Source organism: Bidens hawaiensis, unplaced genomic scaffold (genome assembly GCF_021521415.1).
Source record: "Bidens hawaiensis isolate Kalapana, Puna unplaced genomic scaffold, B.hawaiensis_p1.1 tig00037322_1, whole genome shotgun sequence".
Lineage (NCBI taxonomy): Eukaryota > Viridiplantae > Streptophyta > Magnoliopsida > Asterales > Asteraceae > Bidens > Bidens hawaiensis.
The window spans coordinates 1-20,278 of NW_027496525.1; the positions used below are offsets into that span (position 1 = coordinate 1).

Here is a 20,278-nt window from a genome sequence, read left to right on the forward strand (position 1 = left end):
AACTCGCAATGGAAGAAGCAGGTTTCAGGAACTGTGTGAGTGTCCCTGATGGTGCTCCTGCACAAGTTTCATCTAAAGATTTGCCGTGTCTAGAAAAGGTTAATTTAACATTAAAATTTGAATTCTGTCATTTTTCGTGTTTTCTTGATGGATATTTTCGTGAAGTATTAGTCTTTTCATGCGTTATAGCATAAAGATTTGGTAGGTGTTATAGATTATGGTTTGAAATCATAGACAAATGTTTTTCTGATATATTTTTTATTTTGTTTGCCCCTGCTTCTTGTAATATGTTAACCGTGTTTCATTTTATGAGCATAGGACAAAAAGTACCAATATTTATGGAACTGCAAAGAGTATTTTGAAAAGGTATGTTTACTACTTTCTATTTTTTATTTTGATTTACATCTATATATAGACTGCAAACCAAATCTCTTTACTTAAGAATTGGTCGATTTGGGCCTTGTTTCTATCTCTAACGGGTCAAATAAATATGTAACTGAAAAGGGAACAGGTCAAATTGGTCACAATTCACCAAAAGGTTTATCTTATCTTTCAAGAATTCATTAAACCATTTAAGTCAGTTTATTTATTGGTATGGATTACTGTTATAATAATGAAGATTTTGCAATCATATCTAACAAAATATTTATTTTTAAAACTTTTAAAACGAGCAACAAAGTGGTCGCGGGTCAACCCATTTTGCCACATATATAATTTTCAAAGTTTTAAGATCACCATAATTATTGCTATGTTGTAGGCGTCTCGCATAATACTCGCCACCGATGGAGATGCTCCTGGTCAAGCCTTAGCTGAAGAGCTTTCACGGCGCCTCGGCAAAGAAAGGTTGACTTTCATTAAGGCCAATGCTGATCTTGCTTGTCACCACTAAAGGACGTGATTTACAATAACACCTTAACTTATTTTAATAAAATTTTAATAAATAGGTGCTGGCGAGTCACATGGCCAAGTAAAAACGAGAATGAACGTTTCAAAGATGCTAATGAGGTTCTCATGTTCATGGGTCCCGCTGTATTGAGGGAAGCTATTGAATCTGCTGAGTTGTACCCTATTAAAGGTTTACTCAACTTTAGGGATTACTTTGGTGAAATTGATGCTTATTATCATCAAACGTTTGGTACTGAGCTAGGGATTTCAACCGGATGGAAAGCGTTGGATGATTTATATAATGTACGTTAATTGCCCTTTTAATCTTAATCCAGAATGGGATAAAATAATAAAATGGTAATCAAGTTTTTAATATTGTGCCAATAAAGCAAGTTTCATATTAATATATGTCACTTGGTTTTTGACATTTATAAAAAGTTTTACAGCAATTGGGTGATTTTGAAACTTGATGTTATTTGCAGCTAGCAAAATCGTTAAGTGAAATGTTCCCATTCAGAACACTTTTTTGCCAATTCTTTTACTTTATATAAATAATAGTGCCATGAATGATTATAAAACCTTATATTATTTAACAGTGGTTATTAATTTAAGCAAGTTTGGGCGATATTTTTTCCATTTAAGCAAGGTTTAAATTTTATCCATTAGATGTAAAGTATTACACCAATTTATAAGTAGAAATTGCCACCTCTAAATAAAATAGGTGCAATTGGTTATTTGTTTGTTTAATTACACGTTAATTATCTTGTAATGATGTGGCCCGCACACAGGTTGTGCCGGGAGAGTTGACCGTAGTGACGGGGAGTACCGAATTCAGGAAAGAGCGAGTGGATTGATGCATTGTTATGTAATCTTAATCGAAGTGTTGGTTGGAAATTTGCACTCTGCTCTATGGAAAACAATGTATGCTTCTTCCTTGACTGCATTTTTCATTATTTTCATATAGGGCTCAGCTCGTTTATCTTAATGAGCTAAAGTGTTAAGCTTGGGTTCGCCCTGTGTCAGCGCGTTAACGGGTCACAGGTCAGAGTTGGTTATTTCTTGCAGCAACAGGAGTCTTTTAGTTCAGCATGTTTTTTTTATTTGTTTTATTGAGTCTTGTTTTCTAGTTATATGGTACGTTAATGTTAAGTGGGTTTAGAAGAGCTTGGTTAGATATACTGATATGGTATAAAGAATCTTTGCTTTCCTCTATTTCTATTAACAATTAATGAAAAGAGCCGATCACTTTGTTTCTGATCAAACACACATCTCGCACTTGTGGTTGCTGTACAATCCCTTTGATCACCAACAAAAGTAATATTTGTAATGCAGAATTTATAAACAACAAAATTCATAATTTGTATATATAAAAGTTTGGGGTATAATTTGTGTGTGTGTGTGTGTAAATTTGGGTTTTACTTTGAAACAAGCGAAACGAGAATTTTCGGTATTAAGAGATTTTTTAATCTTTTCATTCAAAATGTCATACGGGTTTATGTTACTATATATATGCGCACATGCGCGAGCATGTGTGTGAATATAGGTTTTTCGTCAAACGAGCGAGCCACGAGCAAGCCGAATTTGGCTAGGGCTGGCTCGTTTACCGATCAAGCCGATATCAAGAGAGTCATGAGCTTTTTAAACGACCCCATCTTTCTTTCATTTTTGCATTATAGTATTTGTTATATGCAGTAATTTGCATGCCTCCATGAATATAGTAAAAGTTATGTAGATGAGTATACATTACTGATAAGTGGTTAATTTTATATCTCTACCTTAAGGTTAGAGAGCATGGAAGGAAGCTTCTAGAAAAGCACATAAAGAAGCCGTTTTTTGACGTGAGGTGGGTCCCGTTTCAACTGCTCTATAATCAACTGCTCTCATTTCCTATAAAATATAATATGTTTTTCATAATACATGCTTAAAAGCCTAAAATATTTGTACCGTAGGTATGGAAAATCGGTTGAGAGAATGAGTCTAGAGGAATTGGAGGTTGGAAAAGAATGGTTGAGTGACACTTTTCATCTTATACGGTAAGTTCACTCATCATTATATGTTTATCAATTTTCTTTTCATTAAATTGTTATTTACTAAAAGTTAAAGGTGATAATAATAATAGTTGTGAGAATGATTGCTTACCAAGTACCAAATGGGTGCTTGAGCTTGCCAAAGCTGCAGTCCTTAGATACGGTGTTAACGGGCTCGTCATTGACCCGTACAATGAGCTTGATCATCAACGACCTTCCAACCTGTGAGTACTTTTTTTCTGTTAACAGGTCAAAAGTCAACAAAGTGTATAGTCATTGCATAAAACATCCAATTTTGGTTTATTATATCCTTTTAATCATATTTAACACTTTAGCGTGTCACAGGACCGAGACGGAATATGTAAGTCACATGTTGACCACCATTAAACGGTTCGCACAACACCATTCGTGCCATGTTTGGTTTGTTGCACACCCGAGACAGGTTAGCAACACAATCTGGTTCAGTTATTATTTGCATTTAAGAGAGTGGTAAATTTTTAGAAATTTAGCTAATATGGAAATGGTTGAACCGCTCGTAAGTCACCCATAACATGTTTAAGATGCATAAAACTTTCTAAATGGTTAAATCATGTACATTTGGGTCAAAATTAGGGTTTGTAGGAAGCTTATATGTCAAAAACAATCAGACGAAGTTATGAAAGGTTGATATGTAAAACGAACGAGACATGCAACTTCTGGTTGTAAATAAAGCTAGTTTGGTTGTACATGGAGTGACGCCTCGAGCAATTGATATTTAACAAATAGACTATAATGATGATACAGTTGCATTTTTCTACTGTAATTATTGAAAGAGTAGAATTGTAAAGTGTTAAATTGTAACTTTTAAAAAGGGCAAAATAGTAATCTAACATGATTCAAGGACCATTTATGAAAGCAAACTTAGGGACTAAATCTGTAACTTTTTAAACTTTAGGGACAAAATCTTAAGTTTCGACTAACCCACAAGGACCATCTGGATAATACACTCTAGTTTTTTTCTAATATTTGACACATTAGGTATTATTAGAACTCAAGAAATGAAAAAATTGGGTATGAAACGGCCCAACTGACCTCCGACTCATTTTGACTTGTTACCCGACCTGCCCGGCCTGTTACCTACAATTTGACTTCTAAATTCTGGTCAACAGTTGCAGCAATGGACCGGGGCACCGCCTAATCTTTATGACATTAGTGGAAGCGCCCATTTTATAAATAAATGTGATAATGGAATTGTTATTCATAGAAACAGGGATCCAGATGCAGGTCCTCTGGACCGAGTGCAGGTACTATGTTTCTCATAAACTGAGAATTTATTAATTTCTTTTACAAGTTTTGATAATTTAAAGGAATCATTATGTGACAGAATTACCAAAATAAGAACTTATATATCCATTTTTAAAAATATTTCTAGGTCTGTGTAAGAAAGGTAAGGAATAAAGTCTCGGGAACAATAGGTGACGCGTACTTACAATATGATCGGTATGTTACTTCTTATTTTCTTCACGTTTAATATATATTTTTTTATAAAAAACGGTAATTTGAATACAGTATGTACATGTATTTATGTAAATGTACAGACCCTTTTTTCAAGTAGCAGAAAGCAAGAATCTTGAATTTATATCTCTAGATCTATAGAAAAACAAGAATCAATTTTTTTTTTTTAAATTGTTGTGTGAATTGCATAAATGTTTTTAAATTTAGTTTGTTGGTGGGAATATAAAATGTATTTTGGTGTGAATTTACCGGTGCAGAATTACTGGTGAATATAATGACATCAAGTAGCTAAAGGACTGGAGCTGAAGGGTTTTAGTTATCCAGGTGTATTATTTTTCAACTTGAAGAAATTGATTAAATTTTTTTTATGATTTTATATTTATGTGTTTCTATCTGTAAATATTTCGTATCCTGATATGATCATCTTCTGTCTAGCTATCAAGGTGAAATCAATGATACTGGGGACTGATTTTTAACGGTTAACTTTTTCTAAGAATATAAACAAATGAAACCTAAGGTTGAAAGTAAAGACCGTTTATCAATAATGTGTCTCCTACAACACAGTCAGAAATTGTTATAATTCTAATTATGCTCGACTTCATATTCTCTTCGTATTCTAAACTACTGGTCTTTTTATCTTCACTTTCATTATCTATACAAGCCGCTTTTAAAAAGAATCTGTGTTTGATACACATGTGAACATGTTAGTTCTATCTTCAGTCTCCATTTTTCGACCTTTGATTAAAGTGTTGTAATCTTCTGAATAATAATCTTGAATCTAAGATAAAACTTAATTCATAGGCTAGTGAATGCTGTAAATTATACATAATTTATTCAAGTTCAAAAGGACATCTTGTAAATTATACAAGTTTTAAGGAGATAATCTTGGGGTGTGTTTGGGACTCCTTATTCAAGTTCAAAAGGACATCTTGTAAATATGACTTACAAAAAAAATTGTTAAATGTTTGGTTGACCAACCTAAAAGTAATATGGTTTTTTATGAGATTTGTGAAAAACAAAGTCTACTTGGTTTTATGCAATAAATTATACATATGCACATTCACAACTCGCTAAATCATTTGCCATTTGACCCATAGCTAATAATTATTAAGCCATTGAGGATAATAAGATATAACAGTAGAAAAAAATCACATAAAAGCAGTATATAAAAATCAAACGAATTTACTAAAACTGAATTGTACAAACCTGGTGGAGGGATAGATTGAGAAGAGGAGAAACTGGTGACTAGAATGAACTACACCTTGTGTTTTATAATCGAAGAGAGTGTAGCCAGGGGTGTAGTTGATAGCTGCAGGGGTTAAAATTGACGGTGGCAAAGATGAGTTACCAGACACTTTTTAAACTATTAGCTTCTTCCAAAAGTTAATAAAGCCAAAAAAGAGGGTTCAATAAGGAATCTCAAACACCACCTTAACGCTAGTTTTCCCGGCATAAGAGAATAAAAGATATCCTGTTGAGGACATGATGAATTCTCTCACCATCTCTACTAAAATTCAAAATCGCTACATTATAAACATTTGTATGGTCGGGTGGGAAACAATTAAAGGAAAACATAAAATCCAATAAAATAGCCAACCAATTTGGTGGAGCGAACGGAAGTTGCAACTTTTGCGTTGGTTAATATTTTTTCAAACAAAATGAACTTTGGTGTCTGGGTGAAAATAATAATATTTTATTCAATGTGGACGATTTTTGGCTTGAACACCATTATACCCTTAAAATGAAAATAGTCAATCAACTGACGTGGCGACACGTATCGAAATCCCCCAATTTTATAGCCCTTCATTACATGTAGCCGTATCATTTGCTATTCAAAATACAAATACCTAAAATAAAACTTATAAATTAAAGTTCTGACCTTATCAAATTTAGAAAACATTTTTACAAAAATACGAAAATAGTATTGACACATTCGTTCCTCTACTTGTATTAATTCTTATTAAAGATTAAAATTACATAATTACAATTCATATAACTCAGCACTATTCATAATATATTATGATTAGTTGGAAAGTAACCATTAAGAAATAAAGTCATTATAAAAAATAGTTCTTATTTAATTTTCTTTCAAATAAATACAATAAGAATTAGGCATAATATATATTTATTTATTTTAAATAATGTGACATAGCATGTCATATTCCTATTGGCTATCTCACTCCCACACGGATGACAATCCAACCCCATCCAACCGTCCATTCCCACACTCCAAAATCAACGGTCCAAAACCACCTTCACACACATATAAATATCCCTTCTCCCATACACACAAATCAAATTCAAATCACTCAAAAATGGCGCGAACGAAACAAACGGCTCGCAAATCAACCGGCGGGAAAGCCCCAAGGAAGCAACTGGCGACCAAGGCAGCACGGAAGTCAGCTCCGGCGACCGGCGGAGTGAAGAAGCCCCACAGGTTCCGTCCGGCACGGTGGCGTTGCGTGAGATTCGAAAGTACCAGAAGAGTACGGAGCTTTTGATCCGCAAGCTTCCGTTTCAGAGGCTGGTGCGTGAGATTGCTCAGGATTTCAAGACCGATTTGCGGTTTCAGAGTAGCGCGGTTGCGGCGTTGCAGGAGGCGGCTGAGGCGTATTTGGTGGGGTTGTTTGAGGATTCGAATCTGTGTGCGATTCACGCGAAGAGAGTTACGATTATGCCTAAGGATATGCAGCTTGCCAGGAGGATTAGGGGTGAGAGAGCTTGATTGGTGGATTTGGGGGTTTAGGGTTTTTAGTGGATATTGTGATTTTGGATGGTATTGTATGTGAATTTGATGTTTTAATATCAAAGTTTGAATTGTTTCAGTTCAATTGTTGGTTGTGCGTATTGTGTTTTGTTGAGGAATTTAATCGAATACCCATCTTTTTTATCTAAGCTTATAGTCGAACAAGCAATGAACTTAAAAGCCTAATCTCCTCGTATGCTCATTTAATTGCTATGTATCTTGAATTACAATTACAAGATCTAGTTTTGACTTGATCCATGGCTGTCATATGAACCATTGAAAGTGAATTTTTTTGCATTGTTTCTGTAACTTAAAATGGTGCTTTTGGGTCCAGAGTAAATGTAACATTTTTAGATGAAGAGCGGAGATGGATTGTATCCTGACTTTAGTATTAGGGATATTTCTCTAAATTGTCATTTATGCCCTCTTTGTGGTGACGTGAGGGAGTCGGCTAAACACTTATTTTACTTCAAGTTACATTGCTTCGGTTGTTTGGCAAACCATTAGCAATTGGTGCAAGACTAATCTTAACATTGCTTTCACGGTTGGAGACTTGTTTGAGTTTCACATGGCAATCTTGAAAGAAGATAATCATAAGGATATAATTCATGGTAAAATCGTGATCACTTGTTAGCATACATGGAAGTTAGAAGCAAACTTCATTTCCAAAATAAAGAAGTAATGATAAGGAATATAGTGAAAGGCTAGGTTTTCTTTGGTTTAAAAGTAGTACTAAACACAAATCTCTTCTTTGAATTGATTTATAGAATTGTATTTTGAAAAAAAAAAAGTTGAGAATTTTTATGATAATTGTCTTTGTGCCGATAAAAAAGGTTTCTAAATCTTTCCTCATAAGTCATAACTTTGTGTTATTGTCCTGCTTAAATTATATATTAATACCTTTATTAACTATATATTATGCCATTGTTTAGAGTTTTAAATCAATAATCCTTCAAAAGGTGTACCAAACCAGCAAAAATTTTGGTTATTAGTTGTTTGCTTTATACGATAGCAAACACAACCTTTAGGTTATCATACATTTTAATACCTCACAATCTCACATAAAAAAGTATGTACAATACGGTATAATAATGTTCAAACACTCGTATTAGTATTCAAGAAGTCAAGAGACTAAATCATAACTATCTTAAAGTTAAAGTTGATGGTCTAACGTAAAAATTGCAAAAAAAAAAAAGGAAGAAAAAAAAAAATAAATAACAAAATGAATAGACGACCTGTTTAACCTTGAAAATGCGGCTCAATTTTCGTCTATAGATGGACCGACACGACTAAACTTATTAGCATTTTGCAATAGATTGTTTTGTTTCCCCTAATTTAAAAACTAGCAAAACCTTTAAATCCATTCTTCAACTTATATTCACCTCAAGAACCAAAAAACAATCAACAAAAAAAAAAAAATAGTGCATTTTATCAAAAATACAAGAATCAAGAAATCAACATGAACACAATCTTGAAATCAAACAAACAAAACAGAACCAAAACACCAGCAACAACCCGAATGAAGAACCCAACAAACAGACCCGGACCCATCGAACTCACAACTTCCGGTACCGGATCCACCGTCACCGTCTCATCCGCCGGCGGCAACGGCGGCAGCTGCGGCGGCGGAACTAAAGTCGGCGCACTCTGACCAGCATCACCATACACTTTATAATCCAAAACATCCTCAACACCATGCACGCACACAGCCGCATTGGTATACACATCCGGCTGCACGACCAAGGAATCATCAAGGGTGAAATGACCAGGGGCATTGTCGGTAATTAAAATGGTTTTGGAGGGTAATAGCGTAGGGATACGCGTAAGGGTTTTGAATAGTTGGAGTTGAGAGAAAGTGAGGCGTTGAGGGATGACGTGGTAGGGGATGATGAGTGGGTCGAAGGAGTATGCGCCGGTGGCGGTGCCGGAGAGGCGGGAGAGAGCGTCGTTGCCGGGGAGGAAGATGGTGGCGGCGGTGGGGATGGTGGTGGCGGTGGAGATGGAGGAGTTGGGGTTGAAGAGGATGTTGGCCCAGGCGGCGAAGTCGCTGGCGCCGATTAAGGCGTCGATGATGTTCTTGAGTTGTTGTTGTTGGATGTATTCCGGTGAGAGTTGTTGTGGTGAGGGAGAAGGTGCCGGTGGTGACGTGGTGGTGGTGGAGAGTGTGGCTGCCGTGAAGAGGAGGAGGAAAAAGAGGTGGGTTGACATGTCGTAAGCAGTCCGGTAATGGGAGTTGGGAAACTGAATAATGCTTTTGCCGCTCACTTGTAATAATAATAATCACCATAACAACATGGTAAAACTTTATATGGGATGATGAAATGAAAAAAAAATGTACTATTTACTTATATAGATTTTTTTTTTTTAAATTATCATGTCAAAATGTAAACTATATATACAGTTTGAGGTATATAATGCAAAGGAGATAAAAACACATTTAATGATTTTAAGTGCGCTTCAAAATTGTATATGATAAAAGAACTAAAATTATAATGCAAACTAAGTGTATTTTAGACATATAACATTTAAAGGGGCTGGATAGAAAAGAAACAAAGTAACATTTTTTTTATTTACCGTATGAAAACAAGATGACGGTGGTGGTGGTAAAAACTCCCTTCAATATTGTTTTCGTTTTAAGTGTACAAACTATTTAACTTTAAGATCACATGGAAAGCTTAAAAGTCAAAATCCTCGGCTCGTAAATTTTATTAGAAGTCGAAAAGAAATATATTTCCAATTTAAAAATGGCCATACACATTATATTTTGGTTTAAATCGAGTAAACAGTGGCCATAAGGATAGAAAGTGTCCTCTTAGCTCAATAATCACCTATTCACCTGTGGTAGTCAAAACAAGCATACTTCACTTTTAAATTACTAGCAAATGGTTATGGATGTTAATATGTAATACTCAAATTGTTACTATAGGACTAGCCTTGTTGATATAGCTTTGTCTCATAGGTAAGATGTCACGGGTTCAATTCCGGGCATGTATACAGTAGATTTGCCATTAAAAATGTATATAGTCAGGTCATTTATTAGTAAATCAAAGTAGATAAGATCAGCTTGCTAAAATGTTAAATTAAGTCGAACATAAAAGTGTTCTAGTCTATGTTGAGTAAATACAACGTATAGGGAAGATCTAAGAACACAAAGAACTTATCAATTGAATGACTCGATTTAATATTTGATGAAGCAGCCATAATATTGTATCTCTAATCTTCTCCTATGCTCAAACTACGATGGATTGAGTAATGCGTATGCAAGTGATGTTCTATCAATTTTAACATTAAGAAGAGTTAAAAGAAGTTTACATAAATAATTCAATAAAAATAAACTATATTTATAAATTTATATAATCATATTTATGTAAGTTAGTTGCATGAGATAGTGGGTGATGTATGAGGTTGATACTTTAGGTTAATCACTAAGCAGTAAAACTATTTTTTTTAAATGTGTGGTTGAAATGATATTTATAAATTGAAAGTGTGAAGGGGCATTAAGGATTTTGATTAAGGCGATCTATGGGATTTCTTATTTTCATCTTCTTTTGACTTATTTAAGTTGTTTTGATAAGTTACTTACTCCTAACTTATCAAAACTCCCTTTCTTCTTTAAAAGGCTAAAAAAGTCGTATTACCCAAACACCTTTTAACTTATATATATTAATAAGTTAAAAGGTGGTCAAAATAAGAAATCCCAAACACCCCCTAAATGTGGAGTCACATGTTATGGCTTGAGATTGAGGAAACTTGTTGAGCGTGCTAAGTCCACAACTGCATGCACACATCGATGAACACACATTATGGTGAAGATCATAAATAAAGATTTCATAATGACAAGATATTTATTTAAGCTACATAACAGCAAAGTAGACACGCAAGTCACAAGCCATTTCACATAAAAAAGTTTGCAACTAGTTAAAACTTGTGCTCTTAAATTGCTGACTGATTATACAATGTCTTTGATGGTTCATTGCATTAAACTCCTGTAGTCAAACAAATCAACTTAGTTTATCAGTTAATAAATATGATATTAAATTTGAACTTATGTAATCCAAGGACCGCCACTATCAACCTTTTTTTTGAAAAAACCCCGAACCCAAAACCTTCATGTATCAAGCTCATACTTTCTTTTCTTTCTCTTCAGAGTCTTTTTTTACATTTATTCACAGAAGATCTGTAAAAAGGACCTCGTGTTGGCCACCTCAACTCAGTTAGTTGAAACAACCTCTAATTATAGATGGCCTAACAAAACATATATAAGTTTATTAAATAAAATATCTTTTTTAAATATAATCAAACAAACAAGTTGAGTGTTTAGTTGTACTTGTAGCTAAGACAACAAACAAACTCTAGTTTGTGATGAATAACAAACAATTAACAGACCGGCTTCAAACCCCACTGCTACAGTTGACCCAGTCAACCAACCCTCTCATTTCACGAACCCAGACATCACAATAACAATCACATTCATCCAGTAGTAATGCCAACAACCAACACCAACACCAACAACCAATGCGATGAAGAAGATGAGCCACTGCCGCTGGTATTAGGTCTTGATGGCGGCACCACATCAACCACCTGTGTCTGTATGCCTCTGCTTCCCATTTCACTCTCCAATCCACCCGATCCTCTTCCCGTTCTCGGCCGCGCCATTGCCGGTTGCTCCAACCACAACAGCGTCGGAGGTACCGGTTCTCGGCTCCGATTTCGGTCGCATTTTGGTGTAATTTGGTTACTTTGCTTTGAATTGATTGATTATGTTACTATAGGTGAATTCTAGGGTTAGATGTTTAGATTATAACCTTATATTGTTCTACATTTTGTTTGATTTACTTGAATTGCTTTGAATGTGATTGATTATGTTACTATAGGTGAGTTCTAGGGTTAGGTTTTTAGTTATATCGTTATTTGTTGTACATTTTGTTTGACTTAAGTTTATCATTATAGGTTCTTCCTGAATTGGTGATAGTTTATAGGAATTACAATATTTGTTTCGGTTTTTGAGATTAACTAGATGAAGTTAGTTGTGATCTGGTTGTTTTGGTTGTGAATGTGATTGATTATGTTACTATAGGTGAATTCTAGAGTTATGTTTTTAGTTTATATCGTTATTTGTTCTACGTTTTGTGTGATTAAGTTTAAAGTTATTTGTTCATCATGAATTGGTGACAGTTTATATGGAATTACAACGTTTGTTTAGGTTTTTGAAATTAATAGTTGTGATCCAGCTGTTTTGATTGTGAATGTGATTGATTATGTTAGTATACGTGAATTTTAGGGTTAGGTGTTTAGTTTGTATCCTTATTTTGTTCTGCATTTTGTTTGATTAAGTTTATTATAATACGATTTTACTGAATTGGTGAGAGTGTATATGGAATTACAATATTTGCGAGTTCTTTTTTTACTTTTAGATTTTTTAAATTAATACTTGAAATTAGCTGTAATCATTTTATTTTGCTTTGAATGTGGTTATCTTACTAATACAGGCAAATTATAGGGCTAGATATTTAGTTTATATCCGCATTTTGTTTGATTAACGTTATTATTATATGATCCTCCTGAATTGGTGATAGTGTATATGGAATTCAACATTTGTGAGTCCATTCTTCTACTTTTAGGTTTTTGAAATTAGTTACATGAAATTTTCTGCAATCTGTTTATATTGCTCGTGAATGTGGTTATTACTACAGTCAGATTCTAGGGTTAGATATATAGTTTATATTCTTATTTTGTCCTACATTTTGGTTGATTAACTTTATCATTATACATTCTTCTTGAATTGGTGATAGTTTACATGGAATTGCAATATTTATTTTGCTTGTGAACGTGATCATCTTACTGCAGGCAAATTCATCTAATTTGAAACATTATCACAATCAAAGTGATTTATTTTCTGCATTTCACTATTACAGAAACATTAGCACGCGATACATTAGAGAAGGTAATGATGGAAGCCCTTTCCGAATCAAAAGCAAAACTATCATCTGTTAAAGCTGTTTGTTTAGGTGTATCCGGTGTCAATCATTCAAAGGATCAAGAAAGGATAATAAATTGGCTGAGGTTTGATTTTCAATTCTGTCTAAAAACTTCTAGAAACTTGCAATCTGTATGGTTTTGATATCATATACAATGTTTGCAGAGACATATTTCCAAGCAATGTGAAGCTATATGTTCGGAATGATGCAGTTGCGGCTCTTGCAAGTGGATCAATGGGGAAACTTCATGGATGTGTTTTGATATCTGGTACAGGGAGCATTGCTTATGGTTGTTCTGAAGATGGAAAGGATGCTCGGGCAGCTGGTGGTGGGCCCGTGTTGGGTGATTGGGGCAGGTAATTGAAATGGTATTTGGACATTTGGTTGATAATAATGAATGTTTGATTGAATGATATTTATGTGCAGTGGTTATGGGATTGCTGCTCAGGCTTTGACTGCTGTTGTTAGAGCTCATGATGGGCGGGGCCCACAAACGATGCTTACAGATTCCATTTTGAAACATTTGTGTCTTTCTACCCCAGATGAACTCATTGGGTATCTGTTTCATGAAACTCATCTGCTTATGTATTTATTCTAGATAATGATTTTATAGAAATATTATGAAGTAAATTAATTATATTGATATAGAAATATTCAGGTTTTATCAATACCTTTTCAGTTTGTGTCCATATTTCTTATGCTGGTTTATTCTTCTTTCTTAAATGAAATGGCTTAAAGGTGGCAAGATGGGTGGGTGACTGTATAACGATCGAAAGTGAAACATTCGGCGGGAAGTTCGTTTAGTAAATGAACGAACATGAACAAGGAATGCTCGATCAATTGTGTTTGTTTATGTTTGTTCATTTATGTTCCCTTTTGTTCGTCTATGTTTGTTCATTATTGGTTTTTAATACTTCTATTTATTTTTTTTCTCATTTTTTACCCCTAAATATTTATGCTATTAATTGAAAACCCTTAAATGTTCATTTGTGTTCGTTTATAACATTAGCAAACGGACGCGAACAAATTCATTCTCTTAACGGATGATCACGGTATTTTTTGTTCGGTTATGTACTAATGTGCTCATAGTCTCGTTCGGTTCGGTTCGTTTACAGCCCTGGTAATGGGTCAAATCAGGAAGGGTTGGGTTTTGACTTGTAACCACTTCTTTTTGTCTGATTCATATACCCTTAATAGATAGTAGTGCGTTACATATGATTAAACAACTACTTTTTTACAATAATAATCCAAATTAATGAACAAACTGATATAGGAAGTTGTATGCATTAAAAGTACAAACCAAAATCAGCCCATTCATAAACAACATTTTTACAAGTTTTTGTCTTCTTTCTTATTGGCCCCAAGGTGGACCTATGCAGATTCATCGTGGGCCCGTATTGCAGAACTAGTTCCTAAAGTGGTCTCGTGTGTGGTAGCCGGTGATGAAGTTGCAAACAAGATATTAAATGATGCTGTTGTGGAATTGGCTTTAACGGTCAAAGCAGTTGTTCAACGACTTGGTTTGTGCGGAAAAGGTGCAACTTTTTCCGATGCTTACAAATTCAACATAACTGTTTGTTTTAATAATTAATGGAACACAAAGGGTTTTTTAATAACAAATTGATAATTGACTGCAGATGGCTGTGGTCAATTTCCAGTTGTGTTGGTTGGTGGTGTTCTAGTTGTTAACGAAAGCTGGGATATTGGTCAAAAGGTTGTTGACTGTCTTATGAAGACCTATCCTGGTGCTTTCCTGGTTCGACCGAAGGTCAGTTATCGAAAACTATTATTTTTTAGGCGTTTAACTGCTTTGATTTTTATATGAGGTGACACCATGACAGTTTCAAGCATTTTCTTGTAAATGGGTTGATTTGGCCGTATGGGTTGTGCTATGTTTGTTGATAACGGGCCAAAACAGGCCAAGTTAATTGATTTAACTTAAAAGGTAGCTTGTCAAAGTTACCCAAATTGTATTTAAATAAATTAAACACCCTAAATCGCTTTTAGAAAAAGTTAAATTAATATGAAGATCATATAGTTCTGGTAATAGCAAATTAATATTTATTTAAAAATTAAAATAATAAATCGGTCGTTACTCGGCATGCAATTTTTATAGCTTCTAATTATTGTTCACTTATCTTGAAAACCATGCGTGTATAAGTAGTTTGAATTGTATGATCTGCTTGCTTTGTTCATTTATTTGGTAACGAGCCGAGATATCATATCCAATTGTTTGAATTTAACAAATAGTTAATGGACGACCTTCACTTTCCAAAACTCTTATAATGAGATTGAGAACTAAATCTAATTTTTTTTAAAGAGTACATAAAGACCTCAGAAAAATTAATTACAATAAAAAACTAAACTTGAGTTGCAAAATGGGTGGAAAAATATATTAAAAAACAACAGTTAAATATGCAAATATTGTTAGTTCCCAAATATGTTATTTATGTAAACTAGAAGGGTAATCGTCATTTTGAAAAATCTAACAGAATTTTTAACAAAAGTTAAGTGTAGATCCTAAACATGTTACAAATTGAAAAGCATAGATACCAAAACCTGTTACTTCTCATAGTTAGAACCGGAACCTGTTATTTTTGTCCACCCACAAGGACCATTTGTGAAATTTACCCTTTTTTAAATAAATCACTAGGATGTCACAAGCATTCGAGATTTCTAACACACTTTGGGCTGCATCTGACCTGATGTAAGGAAAATAATTTGACTATATCTATTTGTTGTTGTTGCAGGTGGAACCTGCAGTTGGGGCAGCTTTGCTAGCATGCAACTTCTTGATGAAGGAAAAAGGAGAGGAATGAGCTTTTCTTGTAGATGACCACCGCCATTCACCTCAACTAACTGCATGACATCAAACTATACATACATAATACATGCATATATCTTAAAATTCAGTATGTTTTTGTTGTTTGTCAACCGCCTAGTTTTGGTAAGACTTTTTATAGGTAATTGAGAACAAAATAACCTTTTTAGTGTTTGATTATTGGGGGTGTTCATGTTCCCGTTCTGCCGGTAAAAATTATGGGTCAAACAACCAACTTTGGTTTTAGAAAATAATAAATTAAACTGGCCTGGTTGAGTGGCTGGGTCGAATCAACTAGTTTTAGCTGTTGACGGCTCTGTTTGAATGGAATTATTTTTATGCTTTTTTTTCAAGATCGTGTGTTAAATATTTAAAATGTAAAAGATAGTTTATGATGCATATATACATAGTTGCATTTTTTAAAATTAAATAAATAAAGGTTTTAACTCCGGGTAGATCGGTAAACCAATTAATTTCAATTGGCATGACTGCCCAACTTGCTTTGATTTATGTGGTTCAATTGTTCAACTTTCAACACTTTCTTTCTTTCTTTTCATTTCCTTTCCTTCAATTTACTAACTTTCTTTCCGTTCAATTCCTTTCAAATTGGAACTAAACACTTTCCTTCCAATTTACTCTCCAAAACCCTTAGGGTGTGTTTGGTTCGTGGATTCTAATGGAATTGGAATTTGATGAATTCTATTGAAAATCCTTATCTTGTTTGGTTATACATTTGTTAAAGGAATTGGAATGTAAAGACACCTAAAAAGACAAAATTACCCTTTCAAACTATCAAATATAACCAATCCTGCCCATTTGATTTGAATATCAGACTCCTCTTTTTCTTTGAAGCTACAGACCACCACCGCCGGTCACAATCGACACCACCACCACTGCTCCTCTGTTACTCACCATCGTCGGTCGGCACCGTCAACTACCATCTCCGACCACCGCTAGCAATCAAAACTGTCGAAAAAAAGAGAGGCGTTGATTTAAACATGGCCGGAAAAGGTGGGTCTAGATCCGGCCGGAAAACGCACGCTTACATCTATCCGGAAAACGCGTTGATTAACCGTTGTTTCCGGCTCGGAAAAACATGATTCAAATCTCGCCGGAATTGCATTGGTGATGGCCGGAAAAAATGGTGGTGCCCTTGGTGGCCGGAAAAAATGGTGGTGGTAGTTGATGAATATGTTGGTGAATGTGTTGCTACTTGCTAGGGTTATTTGAGTAAATTGTGAACATTCCTTTGAAATCCATTGAAATCCTTTGATATATTTAAGGAATCTAAATTCCATTAAATGATGGATTTGATTGGAAATGAATTCCAATTCCTTCTCATGCCCAACCAAACAAGCCAAACAATGGAATTCTAATTCCAATTCTCTTGAAATCCTTTGAAATCCTCCAACCAAACAAGCCCTTACTTTCCTTTCTTTTTCTCCCTTAAATGAAACTAGGATGAAACTAGGGAAGACACTATCCTTATATTTCTTTTACTTTCTCTTCTAAAAACACTTAATTTTATCTTTCCTTTCTCTTTATAAATGAAACTCGGGAACACAACGTAAAATTATCATGAACGTGAAGAAATAGATTATCTAAATGTGTTACTTTGAGCTACGCTCACTTGCGTAGCGTATGCAGCAGGTTTATAGAGCATTTTTCTTCAAGGCATTTAATACAAGTGTTGTTTGGTGAAGATATTTGGGGGATGTTACATTTTTACTTGTCAAGGTGATTTTAAGAAGTTAATTTTTAAGTACAGAAAGCATAATTTGTTGCATGAGAAATTATGGATTTGGGTGAATTGAGGTCAAACTTGGGCCTAATGTCTTAAGTACATGTGCTTCGTTTCTCAGACCATCTCCAATAAGAGATTTTTAGAGATTATTATAAGAGAGAATGTGAGTTGGAAGAGAGATGATAATTTGGATGAGAGAGGAAAATGGTGAGCCATGTGTTACATCGGGCACATTCTTAACCCAAAAAATCACCTCTATTGATAATGGTCTGATGGCTTTGCACACTCTAACAATGTTTTCTTGATCTTCACTTATGAGGAGAAAGGAAAAGAAATAAAAGGAAAGAAAAGAAAGATAAAAATGGTGTGTTCTCATTTAAGGGAAGAAAAGCAAGGAGGTATATTGGAAGGAAAGAAAATTAAGTGAAGAGAATGAAAGGGAATGAAAAGAAAGAATTTCTTTCGTTTAAATGAAAAAACAACTTTATATATGTTAGGTATTCGTGTGTATGTGTATGGTTTTCTTAATTATATGTGTACATGCTCTCTTTAAGTCAACATAGATCTTTTAATATATTAAAGTACAATACCCCTTTGTGGAATATTTAAACTTTTATCAATAATTAAGATACGGAACTATGGTTTACAGAATAAACATCCAAGAAACAACAATCCTATAAAGAATGTGATATCACCCGTTTAGAAAAGAGATCCTTTGATTAAGCCAGATATTATTAAAAATATCTTTTCTGAGTTGCACGATCTAAGTTTACACTTTCGTTTGATGTCGTAAAACATCTTACAAGTCTAAACATTCATGATTCGAACGAAGGGTAGTTTAGTTAAAAATTTATGTCTTTTAAATGAACACAGAAAAAAGTATTGTATGTTTATTTTAATACAAAATACAAATTAAGATGGTGTTTGTTTTTTAAGACAAAAACTGTCTGTAATCTTATTTCATCTGATATCATGTCTACAACTGAAGATGTGGTCTGAAAGTTTGTAATCTAAAAATATAATACTGTTTGTTTTATAAGCTAGATATCGTCTGCATAAGTTGAAAATTAGTTACTTATAAACTGGATATCGTCTATATATGCTAAACGGTGGTGGTGGTGGAGGGTGGGGTGGTAGACGGTTGTGGTGTGTGTGGACGGTGGTGGTGGGGGGTGGTTGTGGCCAACGGTGGGGTGGTGGTGATGGACCGTGTGGTGGTGGCGGCGGCGGACGGTGGGTGGTGGTGGAGGTAGGTGGTGGACCGTGGTGGTGGTGGCAGCGGACGGTGGATGGTGGTGGTGGTAGTGTTGGACATTGGGTGTTGGTAGGATGTTAAGAAGTGTGAAGATGTATAAGGAAGTTGAACAATAGCTTATTTTTTAAGACCGTACAAATTTTTTTTCTAAAAAAAAAACAAACAGTCTGCGCGCACCTGCACACATAAACCTGTTGCTTAGGCAATCTTTTCCCGCTATTTGCTACTACTTCTTATCTTCTTCTTCTTCTTCGGTTGGGAAGAGTCGGTAGTCCAAATGATATCTTCTTCGGCTCAAGGATTGTTCCGTTCAATTCAAACATCATCAAAGTCTATGCTTTCGCCTCCGCATTTCAAACTCAGCCGCCTAAATTCTTCTTCAGGTTTTCTTACTTTCAATCGTTAATTTCGTTTAAAATTCCATCTGTTTAGCTTAACTGGATGATGATAAGGATGATATTTTGTTAAAGTAAATTTGACGAATATCGAACAAGAGGCTTTGAAGCATAAGGTGGAGAAAATTGGGATAAACTTTGATGCTTGCACCCCTGGCCAATACACTCATCAAATATGTCCCCTGGTAACACTTCATACTGGATTCATTCATGTAAACCTCACTAGTCTGTAATTATTACGGATTGAAATTTTATATCTGATTTTTCGATTTCATATTTAACTCACTATTAAACACTTATGTTTCATTCTTTTTATATCTTATTTTTGTCAAAATAAAAAAGAATTAATTAATAAATATATATACAAGGTCAATCAGTATATATAGATTACGAGCTACATATATGTACTTGTGCGAGCTACTCAGTTACATATATTTTTTTTAATTTCTTTTTGGTTTTAGTAAAGATTAACAACGTATAAAAATAATTGAAGTTTAAAAAAAATTGTGTTTAGAAGTGGTTTTCTCAAGTTTTCGGATTTTTACTGGTCCAGGTTATAGGGGCCGATCAGGTGAATTGGTAGCCCCTGATTTTTAATTAATCAGACACCTAATCGTGATTTTTACAGCACTAACTGGATTGCCAGTAAACATTTTGATGTTGAATTCAAATATTGCATCAATTTTGAAGATTCTGAAAATGTGTTGGTTTCAATGGATGGTTTTGTTGCAAACTTTGTGCGATTAGTTTGCTTGAAAAATTAAGATTTTTATGGCATTAACTTGTGTTTTGAACAGTATTAATTCTTATTAAAGATTAAAATTACATAATTACAATTCATATAACTTGCACTAATCATCTCCCAAGCATCCGTTGTTTTCGTTTCCGATCCTGTTACCAGGTAAGCCAAGAATATAACCTTGAGATCTGCTT

General features: G+C 34.3%; 1 protein-coding gene and 2 pseudogenes across 2 annotated transcripts; all 3 read left to right on the forward strand.

Annotated features, from left to right (window-relative positions):
* The first annotated feature begins 8 nt into the window (after positions 1–8).
* On the forward strand, positions 9–4,811 carry LOC143589289 (twinkle homolog protein, chloroplastic/mitochondrial-like; annotated as a pseudogene). Its single transcript, XR_013145242.1, has 13 exons — positions 9–98; positions 190–201; positions 319–366; positions 758–843; positions 945–1,188; positions 1,674–1,806; positions 2,667–2,728; positions 2,835–2,918; positions 3,005–3,136; positions 3,258–3,354; positions 4,061–4,195; positions 4,324–4,391; positions 4,664–4,811. The product of XR_013145242.1 is annotated as a twinkle homolog protein, chloroplastic/mitochondrial-like (transcript).
* Positions 4,812–6,721: 1,910 nt separating this feature from the next.
* Positions 6,722–7,131, forward strand: LOC143589290 (histone H3.2-like; annotated as a pseudogene).
* Positions 7,132–11,656: 4,525 nt separating this feature from the next.
* Positions 11,657–16,081, forward strand: LOC143589291 (uncharacterized). The gene is made up of 7 exons (XM_077070102.1): positions 11,657–11,840; positions 13,068–13,215; positions 13,295–13,486; positions 13,557–13,685; positions 14,496–14,665; positions 14,768–14,898; positions 15,881–16,081. Exons 1-7 carry the CDS (start codon positions 11,744–11,746, stop codon positions 15,947–15,949), a joined length of 936 nt encoding a protein of 311 aa, XP_076926217.1. The 5' UTR covers positions 11,657–11,743; the 3' UTR covers positions 15,950–16,081.
* Positions 16,082–20,278: the final 4,197 nt, after the last annotated feature.